Consider the following 12,586-nt stretch of genomic DNA (forward strand, 5'->3'; position numbering starts at 1 on the left):
AAAATTGAAGCCAACCCTTATCAACTACCCTCCAAATCAATTACCTCCATTCAAAACAGAGTGCTCTGTCCTACACCGATATGCCTGTCCACCGTTGCAGGTTCTTCCCACTTTGACACAGCCGCCATCATTGACCTCATTCCATCGCTGGAAGCTGCAAAGAAACATAAACAAAAAATACGCTGGAATGCCGCGTGCGGCCGGTGGTATTGTGCGACGGAGGTATTTTGCGTTCATTGCTGATGCCATTAAATTATTTTATAATAGCTGCGTCATCGGAATATGTGTAATGGATACCACATATTCCATCGCTGGCATCACACAGAACTTTGCCTGGTTTTGAAAAGCTGTTTAATTTATGATCTGTGGTCTGCCGCTGATTAGGATATCACTCAGACAAAATAAATTGAATGTTGCCGCACATTGCATTATTTTAGGAGTTGTCTATAATGGGACTTTTTGAGATTCCGGTGACGGAATCCGGCGGAAGAAATTGAGCTGAAATCATGATTTGTTGCAGTTAAAATGGTTTTTTAACTGCATATTCGGATTCAGCACCCTGAAAAACCCCTGGGACAGTTTCATTGTGCAGAAATTAGTTATCAAACTTGGATTTCCATAAATCACTGCCGGATTTTCACCGGAAAAAATCGCCGGAAAGGCTTTCAAAAAGTCCCGTTAAAGACTACGGCATTATTTTATAGTAATTTATTCGTTTAATTTAGAAGATTTGGCATCTTGTTGCAAATTGGGAAGCAATGGCAGATTTTGACGGGATATATTGGAATAATTTAATTTTCCTCGTTTAAAAGTTGGAAAGATTTCGAAAAGTTTTCTAGGGTGAACGCTAGCATAGGCCTTTTCAGGGTATCAGACAGGTGTCTGACAGGATAGTGTCTTCCCCACCATTTGCTTTGTTTCTTGTATTTTCCGACGGGCGGTATGGACTAGTCTCTGGTTTCTTGAGGGGAAAATGGATACTAGCTATATGTAGATACATTGTCTGCTTCCTATCTGGTGTACATGTATTAAAGCAGGGATTATTTGTGCACTCTTATATAAATGCATCTTCTAAATACGGAGTGATCTCGCCGATTCACAACATCCGAGGAGCTTGCTCATATTGTCTTTGGTGTATCTGCAGAGGAAAATAACAGCATAGCGGAGAAATATTCAGGGACATTGAAGACTTCGGAGGCTTGAGAATCAGTTATAAAGTTCGCAGGAATTTCTACTTCAAATATCGATTTCAGGGCTGTGAGATTATTTACCTGGAGGACAAGAGATCTAATGATTCAACGCTTTGGACTATTTGGAGGTCAGAGATTAATTCTGGTTGACATTTTTCAGGTCTTGAGTTCGAAACTTGTTGGGTCAATTTAAAGGTCAGAAAAGCTGTGAGAGAATTGTGTGAAAATGTGTCACATAACCTCCCGGCCCTTCCCAGACGGCCCAATCCGCGCCAAGAGGGGGAAGCAATGGCTGTACATGAAGGTATTCTGCATGAAGTTGAATGCTTCTGGATTTAGCAAAACCATACAGATTCCTGAATCTTTAACCCTGCATTTCTTACCGCGCAGCAATGCTGTGGCCTTGGAGATCAACGAGCGCGGATTCCATCCGTCTTCTAGCGCATTTATCACGCTCCAGCGGAACCGAGTCGAAGAAAAATCAAAAGGCGAAATCATATACGTCGGCACAGACACCATTCGGACGAGCGACAACCTCTGTTTTGAAGTGTACTTGAGGGACGAGCCTCTTATCTTTGGAACACTGGAGAAAAAACAGGAATTTGGCGAAGATCTCATGCCTGAAACGACATGGACCGTGGAGTGCAGCAGCCGGCTGGAGTATTCGTCAAAATTGTCCTGGGACGCCATGTCCATCCCGACTGTAGACGTATACATCTCGGGTCGGATCTCTGGCTCCCCGATAATTTTAACTCAGACTCTGCAACTCCTTCCCAGAAGGAAACGCGTCCACCATTGCACTTTGGAGGTTATTCCAGAGGGAAACGAGACTGAAGAAAGTTGCTCTGATTTCAGTGATACAGACCATGAATCTGATGATTCTGAAAGCAGTTTCGTTGAGTCGACCAGTGGCTGTGACTGTGACTTTGATTGGGAGTCGAGGACGGAAGAACAGGAGCAGCTGGATGATTCTTGGATCGACTCCGGATTAAGGTTTGGTATTGGGATTGGTCTTGGGATGTGTCTTGGGGTGGGATTGTTAGTGAGGACTTACCAAGGAACTTCCAGGAATCTCAGGAAGCAAATTCTATGTAGATAAATTTTGCACAGTTTTGAGAGAAGCAGGACGCCATGAACTAGCCTCTATGAATTTGAGTTTTGCCATATGATATCCTGGATGTTGTATATAAAATTGATATGAGCATCTGATCTTGTATGTAAAATTGATATGAGTTTCTTTTAATCTTATTCTTCATAATTTTTTTAAGACTATTTCCTAAGACTGTTTCTAAGTTTCGATCTTGGTATCCAGTGTGTTGATATATGCATGAAACGAAGAATCAACTCTTTGAAAGGTTAGATACTTGTGTCTTAAACCTGGCCGTGAACCTGTTTAAGATGGCCACAACTCTGTTGTACTATCATTATGTTTATTAAGCTTGATGGCTTCAGTAAAAGAATCCGTCCATCAGGTAGAGGGGTAAAGGACAGGATCTGCTAGTTCAGTAAACGAGAATTTGCGAATTTTTTTAGGGGTAAAGGACAGGATCTGCTAGTTCAGTGAACGAGAATTTGTGATCTTTTTATATATCACACAGTAGTTAAATTATGTTTAAGGAAACAAGGGATTTGGGGTTAAAACGAAGATGACCAGACTGGGATTTTAGGTAGAAAAGAAAGACTTCTGGTCTGTGCCCCTAAATTATTTCATCTTTTACGCTCTTTCACTTGTTATCTTTACACGAATCCACAGAAGCATTTTTCGTGCTGCGTCTGCAACAATTTGGTAAAGAATTGCAACAAGTAAATAAATCCCTTCCATATGTCAATGTTCAAAATTTCGTCAAGGATTCATGAATGTCCCATGCATATTGTGGCCCTCTCTACTCCCATCTAGTCTCATTTGAAACTGTTAGTTGACCCCTGTCACATCTTCTAGAAATCATATAATAAGTAACAATTTTTTATTGATCATATAGTTTGTTTAGCAAGACTCAACTTTTTTTTGTCGCAACGTTTACCAAAATAGATAATGGGATCATAACATTTACAAAGGGTTCTTACTTCCTATAGATGAAAAAGATCAATCAATAAAAACTAAGTTGAGTGTTTAGTTTTATTTAAAAATTAGCTGAAAACTTTATACTAATTTTGTATGATGAGAATATTTTTTGGGATAAGAAAGTTTTGGGAGATTTATAATTGAGAAAATTAAATGGAAATCAATATTTGGAAATTATAGTTTTATTAATGCAAGGTGCAATATATGTCATCACTTGTGTATTAATGGAGCTATTGTATTAATGGAGCTATGGAGCTATAGTTCCAGAAATATTGATATGCAAACTAAATAGGGCATGGTTTGACATGTAGATGAAACAATGGCACAAGAGAAAAGGTGGAACCGAAACTAAATAGGACATGGTTTGACGTGCAATAAAATAATGGGCACAAGAAAAACCCTCCAATCCAAGGGGATCAAGATTTAAATATGTGAGTGGGGATCCATATTTAAATATGTGAGTAAGATGAAGAGAAATAAATTTGAAGTGTGATTTATTTATGAGGTGTAGACCAGTTTATGTATGGTTTAGTTCTCTCTAAGTCTTAAGTTCAAATTTTATGGAGAGAGGTTGAGGATGGAACCCACTTTCAGGGATTACACAATCCAAAAAGGTCTTCAAGCTAAACCACCTAATCTTAGTGATAGCATCCCCGTCCAATAAACTAGTTGGTCATGGCCTCAGCTCAACCTAGTAAAAAGAAAAAAGAAAAAAAACTTAAAATGTAACATTCCATTATAATGTTGTTCTTCCATCCAATAAACTAGTTAACCCTGGCCTAACTTCAGCCTAATAAAAAAACAAAACTTAAAATGTAACCCTAATATTATTCTTCTTCCCTCCTATGGTAATAGCATCCCACTGTAGACTATCCAATAACAAATTGAACCCAGTTTAGATAATTAAAAAAAAACAATAAAAATTGAAAGGAAAAACAAAAATGTGACCTCACTGTGAAACGTGTGACCCATGGGCCATCACGGGAGTGGAACGAAACTGCTTTGCTTTTTATAACCGACAAAAAAGGGCATAATTCACCGTTAAAAACAATGTACGGTGTACACACAGGACAACGAAACCATAATATTCCATCAACGTGAATTTAGAAAATCAAATTCTAATCATATAAAAACACTAAGGCCAATAGATATTTCCGTTTTCCATCTTCGAAACCGCTTACTACCGCTCAAAACAAGAGTGGTTTGAAATACAGCCATTTACCTATTCACATCTGCAAGTTTAATGTAGGATGGGTTTTCTCTTATCCCTTCCACACTTACGCCATCCTCGTAGACCCTCATTCCACCATTGGAATCTGCAGGAGGAGGAGGAAACGACAAGCTGGAATGCCGCGGATGGATAATGCCATTCAAATAGAAATCCATTGTCCCTTCACTAATTCTCCGTACCATGAGCACAACTATACTCTTAGTGTTATTAATTAGTATATGACAGGTTAAAAATGAGGTGAATGGTTATATTTTAATTATTTTATTAATATTATTTATTTTAATTATTTTATTAATATTATTTATTTTGTTAATGTGGTTGTATTAGTTGATGATTGACATATATAAGTAAGATTAACTGGTCATGTTAATTATGGTGAATATATTGAGAATTAGTAACATTAGTAAATAGGATTGATTAGGATGACCATGGTTGTTCACATTAAACCAAAGTTGTTTATCATATATTATAATTAATTGTGGTTGACCATGGTTCATAATGGTTAAGCGTGCTTTGACCATGGTTAGCTATAGTTGGTCATGTTCAACACAGTTAACCATGAATAACTATGATTGTACATGTTGACCATGGTAGACCATATTTAATGGTTTTCCATGGTTTTACCATTTTGCCCATGGTTCCCTTTGGTTGACTATGGTTAAATATGGGCAAGTGGTTGACCATGGTTGCAATTGTTTAACTATAAGTGATTATTAGTGATTATGGTTGACCATCACAAATCATGGACAATGTTCGATAATGGAAACAAAGGTTGACCTTGGTTGACCACAGGTGATAGTGTTAATTATGGTTGTCAATGGATTGACTATTTCTACCATGGTTGAGCATCATTGTAGATACTTGGACATGGGCAACTATAGTTGACCATAGTAGATTGTGGATGACCATGGTCATCAACATGGACATTGATTTTAAGTGTATAACATAACAACTTCGAGGTTTTCCTTGCTAGTTTATTTGTTATTTTTTGTTTTTCACATTTTTTTATGAGGATAGGTGTTTGTTATTATTATTATTATTATTTCAGTGTTTTTGTTAATTCATGACATTTCGTATTATTTACTTATTGTATTTCAACAAGATTTGTTACACCCATTTCAATGGTGATGGTTGTTCAAGAATGCTTTTTGGTAGATATTTTTGTTCATTTTATGCCAATTTGTATTATGCTATTGTATTTTTCAACAATATTTGTTATACACATTGCAATGACCATATTTGTCTATTACATTGTGACATGTTGGAAGTTTTTTTTTCGAATTGAGATGTCCTTTTTTCATAACATGTTTGTGTAATTTTATTTTGACAATGACAATGTGATGTTAGTTTTCTAATGATGATTTTTGTCATCAAAATACGATGTTTATTTTTATTTTTTATCATAATGTGATGTTTGTTTGTCATAATGTGATGACAATTTATTTATTGCATTGTTTCAACACTTGTTTTCATAACAATTTCGTGGCATGCTTTTGCACACCCACATTTTGATGTTAGTTTTGTAATATCACATCACAACAGTTATTTTTGTTTAGCATAATGTCACTGTTGGACACCTGATCCTCTAAGGGTTGGTGTGGAAGATGAACAACCAAAGGGAGTCGAAGAGACCACTTGGAATATGAATCCAAGGGTCACACCATGTAATATAAATGTATATCATTGTCAATAATAGATAGAATCTCATGATTATCATTCATCCTTTGTGTCTACCATGTATGTGTTTAACATGGTATCAGAGCGAGCGATACTCATATTTGACGATACTCATATTTGAGCCACTTGTTTTATGGCCTTTCTGTGCAGGTCAGTTCTGCCATCAATTCTGCATTGCATAACGTCTCTGCCATACTCCTATTCACCTAGCCTCTGCCATTATTCTCTGCTTCTGCATCAAATAGTTTGGTAATATGCTCTAGGCGATGCAATGAAGTGAGCGTGGACTGTGCATTTCCTAGAGGTACGAGCGGAAGCGTGGTGCTGTGGACGAAATTGATAGCATTGAGGTTTGGTATATGTTGATTTTTATATGTGACTATCACTTCATTGATGTTTTACATACCACTGTTGGCGTATTGGCATGACTGTGGAGTATGTGGGTGTTGCGGATTACACTCTGTTGGTGTGACTGTGTATTCTCTCTATAGCACGGATTACACCACCTCCTCAACCTTCTGAAATAAACGGCCACAGATATCTTCATGTGTAGTATCAACTGTTTGTTGTGGAATGTAGAGCGGCACTCTCAAATGCAGTAATGCAGCTACATCTTCTTTACTTAAATTGCCATCAGCAACAAATTGTTGGAGTTTTTTCCTGTATATATGTTCATGCACTTCACTAGATTTTTGTGGATCAAAACGCATCTCATCACAAAGATTTTGAAGAAAAACTGCTTTGCTAGCTAGTTCAATGCAAAAACCTTATCGTCCTCAAGGCGATCACTAGAACATGCTTCAGTGACATAGGTTCTATAAAGCTACCTCAACTCATCAATATTTCGGTCATTGTCGCGACGGGATTCCAGCGAGTCCGAGACCTAGAGAAACGTAAGGCATGTTGTATAAAGTTTTTACAAGACACAAGTGACAAAATATTGAAACTACTAAAACAACAATGATTTTTATCTGCTGAGCTGAGGCATGTTTTTGCCCATTTAACAGAAATGGTGGTGATTTGTGATTTTTGTAACGAGCTACAGTTGCTAGAATATTTGACGTGGATGAGGAAGGAGGCGCTGGTGATTAATCTGTTGGGAATTTCTGATAATTCCAAACAAAAATGAACAGAGAATAATGCTTTGTTTTTAACACAGGAAACAGAGTTTTTCACACATACACAAAAAAACTTTGTATTCATTAACAAGACTGCTGTTACAAAAAATTTTCTCCAAAAGAGGGATTACACCATGCCTGCTTTAGAGGCCTTAAGTTCTTCACTCTGTCTCTGCAACAGAGAGCAATACTTTGTTTCTTAACACACACACTTAATCAGTTTCAGGATCGAAAAGAAAAGGAAAAAGAAAAATGATAAACGCACTATCCTTGCATTGTTGTGCATTTACAAAAAAAAGTTGTCTCTGCACTACTGTGTGTGTAAATTTTTTTACTTTTCTTGCTTTCGCGCTGCTTCTTTACATTGAATTCCAAAATGAAAACATAAAAAACAGGACTTAACTTTTTACGTTTTCACTTGTATAAAAAAAACTGCACCGTGAATTAAAAACAATTAAATTCTCCACCTACATTTACCAACCATAATGAATTAACATTAATTACATCACATGGCGATATATATATTTTTATTATTAACCATAGATTTTACTCCACGTTAATCGTACGGTGGTCAGCCAATATCGCACAGACTCATTTACTGAACTTTACGCGCCGAGGAAAGTTGTTTTGGAAAACTGCTCACGCCACATGTCAGCCTATGGGTGTGATCGTCGCCCTTAGAGAAATACCACCGTTTGGTAAAAAATGGTGCGGGGAACTGGCGGTTTTCAAAAACAATTGTTGTCGTTGTTTAACTGGTGCTGTAGTTGAAAGTACCATTTCAACACTCCCCTTTAATTTCAACTACTGGGTTATCAGTCATACCCAGACATTTCCTCAAAAACTCAAAACTTTTCTACCCCAATGGTTTGGTCAGAATATCTGCAACCTGCTCCTGAGTTCTGCAGTGTTCTAAAACAATTTCTCCATTGTTTACCAATTCCCTGATGTAATGAAACTTTGTGTCAATGTGTTTCGTTCTCTTATGAAACACAGAATTCTTGGATAATGCAATAGCTGAGCTATTGTCACAAAAAATCACAGTTCCTTTTGCTTGCTCTTGGCATAAACTCCTTAACATCCTTCTCATCCAAATTGCTTGACACACTGCTCTGCCACATATTCTGCCTCTGCTATAGACAACGCTACAATAGGCTGTTTTTTAGAAGCCCATGAAATGGCTCTTGAACCCATGTGAAAAACATAACCAGATGTGCTTTTCCGATCATCTACACTTTCAGCCCAATCACTATCAGTGTATCCAATTAAATCTGAACATTCTAAAGTAGTATATAAAATTTCAAACCTTTTAGTACTTTTAACATACCTCAGAATCCTTTTTGCTGCCTGCTAATGTGCTTCTTTTGGCCTCTCCATGAATCTGGAAATTAAACTAACAACATGCATTATATCCAGCCTAGTTGCAGTCAAATACATGAGGCTGCCAACTATGCTCTTGTACAAACTAGGATCAAAATCCTTGTTGTTGTCCTCTTTGCTAAGTTTTAATCCCATCACTGTGGGAGTGATTGTTGCTTTGCTCTCCTGCATATTAAATCTTTCCAACACTTCATTAACATATTTCGCTTGTGAGATAAAAATCCCATTTCCATTTTGTTCTACTTCTATTCCTAAGAAGTATCTCAGCAAACCCATGTCAGTCATTTCAAATTCTTCTTTCATGACTGTTTTGAAATTTTCAATAAGATAATCATCATTACCTGTGAAAATAACATCATCAACATATAACACAACAATTAGTATTTTACCATCATTTTCTTTGATGTAGAGGGTGGGTTCTCCCTCACATTTTTCAAATCCATTTTCCAGTAGATAGGAATCTATCCTACTGTACCATGCTCTTGGTGCTTACTTCAGTCCATAAAGAGCTTTCTTCAATTTGCACACTTTGTGCTCTTGGCCTTTCTTTTCATAGCCTAGAAGTTGTTCAATGTAAACCTCTTCCATTAACACTCCATTTAGGAATGTTGACTTCACGTTCATTTGGTAAACTTTCCACTTGTTTTGTGCTGCTATGGACAACATTGCTCTCACGGTTTCCATTCTAGCAACTGGTGCAAAAGTTTCCTCATAGTCTCTTCCATACTGCTACTTATATCCTTTGACAACCAGTCTTGCCTTGTGTCTTTCTATTTTGCCTTCAGCATTACTCTTGGTCTTGTAGACCCATTTAACTCCAATGACTTCCTTTCCTTTTGGTAGTTCAACTAAATCCCATGTCTTGTTTCTTTCTATGGCATTGATCTCCTCATCCATAGCTTTTATCCATTTCTTATCCTTAATTGCTTCTTCGAAATGAACAAGATCATCAACATGACAATATAAAGCAAACAAAGAGTTCATACCTTCATTTGCTGCCTCTTGTTCATAAATGTCACTTAAATTTCTGAACTTCTTACCTCTTTCATTTGGTGTACAAGTGTTTGAAGAAGCACTTGAATTTCCTCCTTATGGTGTGCTTGGAGAAGCACTTTCATTTCTCCTCAAGGGTGTCTCTTGCTGCCCTTTTGTTGGTGCTGCTGTTTGGGGATGTATTTCAGCCATCTCCTCATCATCTTCATCATGTGACAAAGAGTTTTTAACATTCACTGTTTTCTCTATGTTTCCATCCCAAGCTTCCTCCTCAATAAACTGAACATCTCCACTCATAATAAGCTTCTTGGTGGATGGGTTATACAACCTATAAGCTTTGGATTCCTCATTGTATCCAATGAAAATACATTTCTCCCCTTTGCTGTCCAACTTCTTCCTTAGTTGATCTAGAATGTGTGCATAAGCCACATATCCAAAAACTTTCATGTGGGTGACTCCTTGCTTTGTCCCACTCCATGCTTCTTTCGGCACTCTGTTCATGACTGCTTTTGTAGGGCATCTATTCAAAATGTATGCTGCACAGTGTACAGCTTCAGCCCAATAATCATTTGGCAAATTCTTTGCCTTTAACATACTCCTCGCCATATCCATGATTGTCCTATTCTTCCTTTCGACAACTCCATTTTGCTGCGGAGTGTACCTAGTGGTAAACTGCTTATGAATTCCATTTTCTCTACAAAACGTAGAAATTATTTGGAAATATACTCACCTCCTCTATCAGTTCTTAGAACTTTGATATGCAGCCCACTTTGGTTTTCTACAAGTGCTTTGAAATCGTAAAATCTTTCAAACACTTCACTTTTGTTCTTCAGGAAATAAACCCAAGTTTTTCTAGTAAAATCATCAATAAATGTTAGTATATAGTGGCTGCCTGCAAGTGATGGAGTTTGCATCGGTCCACATAAATCTGAGTGGACAATCTCTAAGGGTCCTTTTTCCCTTATGCTTTTCCCAGATGGAAAACTTTCTCTGTGTTGTTTCCCCAAGATACAACCTTCACAAAGGATGTCTGGTTTCTCTATCAATGGTAATCCTCTTACCATTCCTTTTCTATTCAACAAGTTAAGACCTCCAAAGTTGAGATGTCCAAATCTCAAGTGCCACAACCAATTTTCATATTTTGGTTCGCTTTGGAAAGCCTCTTGTATCACTACTGCTATTTCTTGTCCATTTTTTAAATCTGCTTTCATTTTGAGAGGGAACACCCTGTTCCTTGTCATCTTCACTTCAACGATACATTGTTTGCTGGGTGTTTTATCCATGATGGTGCATACATCATCCACAAAGAAAACATTTTACCCCTTTTGAATAAGTTTTCCAATACTCATAAGGTTACATTTCATTCTAGGAACATAATAAAGATCTGATATGGTTTTCTTTTCACCTTTCTTTGTTAAGACATTTACTTCTCCTTTTCCCATAACAGAAACTTTATTATCAATCCCTAGTGTGACTTGTGACTTCACACTCCGATCTAACATAGAAAACAGGGCTATGTTTCCTGTCATATAGTTACTGCAACTGGAGTCTAGGAACCATACATCTTCACTCTTTTCTTCAGTCATATTATAGGCTAAAAACAAATTATCTTGGCTGATATTTTCTCTAGTGAAATTTGCACTAGTTCTATTACTCATATCATGTTGTTTCTTCCTATATTCATTTGCATAATGCCCATATTTTTTACAATAGTGACATTGGATATTGGATTTATCATACCTTTGTCCTTGAGCATGATGTTGTCCACTTTGTTGACTGTTGCCTTGGCCTTGGTTCTGATTTGGATTGTTGCCTCTTCCTTGAGCATTTGCTGCACTGTTTCTTCCACCTTTGTTTTGGCTTCTGCCTCTTCCTCTCTTGTTTCCTCTGCCTTGACCTCTTCCTCTTCCAATGAACATCTAGGTCTTAAAGGCATGTTCTAGAGATGAGTTTTCATTTCTACTCAATCTCTGCTCATGTGTTATCAGTGATGCATGTAGTTCATCAACTGAGAAGTTTGTGAGATCCTTTGTCTCTTCTATGGTGGTGACAATCACATCGAACCTTGAGGGTAAGATCCTCAATAGTTTCTCCACAATCCTCCTTTCTTCAAGAATCTCTCCATGAGCCCTTATCTGTGTGACCAGACCAATCACATGTGTGAAGAATGAGTTAATATTATCTGACTCCTTCATGCAGAGAATCTCAAAATCTCTCCTCAGCAACTGTATTTTTGTTGTCTTCACTTTCTCCATGCCTTGATAGGCTATCTTGAGAGTTTGCCATGCTTCTTTGGATCTCCTAGCTACTGCTATCCTTGGAAACACACTCTAATACACTGCTTGATACAAAAAGTAGAGGGCTTTAGAATCCTTCTTCTTATTGCTCTTCAACAGATCTTTCTCTGCCCGAGTTAAATTATTAAACTCATTTTCATCTGCTAGTTCTTCAAAACCATCCTCAAAAAATTCCCATAAGTCTTGGGAAGCAAGCAAAGCTCTCATAGTTATTGCCCAATAGTCATAGTTTTTCCCATTAAATTGTGGGAGCTGAGTATTACAGATACCCATGCTAGTGCTAGCTCCAACCATTCTTGCACTCTTAACTATGCTTCAAAATACTTGATTGTGTATTTAAAATAACTGACTGTCCTCAACAGTAATACAAAAACTAACTTGAGAAATACCTTGGATTCTTTCTTAACTGAGTCTTCACTCTGCTGGAGAAGTTGCTGCAACAAGAAATCCTTCCTTCAGCTTCTTTGACACCTTCAAAGAGCCTGAACAAGCTCTGATACCATGTTGGGAATTTCTGATAATTCCAAACAAAAATGAATAGAGAATAATGCTTTGTTTTTAACATAGGAAACCGAGTTTTTCACACACACACACACAAAACTTTGTATTCATTAACAAGACTGTTGTTACAAAACTTT

General features: G+C 37.2%; 1 protein-coding gene across 1 annotated transcript; it reads left to right on the top strand.

Annotated features, from left to right (window-relative positions):
* Positions 1-764: 764 nt before the first annotated feature.
* On the top strand, positions 765-2,462 carry LOC149211357 (uncharacterized protein At1g01500-like). The gene has a single exon (XM_089391476.1). It carries the CDS (start codon positions 1,417-1,419, stop codon positions 2,287-2,289), a length of 873 nt encoding a protein of 290 aa, XP_089247602.1. The 5' UTR covers positions 765-1,416; the 3' UTR covers positions 2,290-2,462.
* Positions 2,463-12,586: the final 10,124 nt, after the last annotated feature.

This window comes from Pinus tabuliformis, chromosome 1_1 (genome assembly GCF_031772625.1).
Source record: "Pinus tabuliformis cultivar Carrire ecotype Pingquan chromosome 1_1, CPIR1, whole genome shotgun sequence".
In the NCBI taxonomy this organism is placed as follows: domain Eukaryota; kingdom Viridiplantae; phylum Streptophyta; class Pinopsida; order Pinales; family Pinaceae; genus Pinus; species Pinus tabuliformis.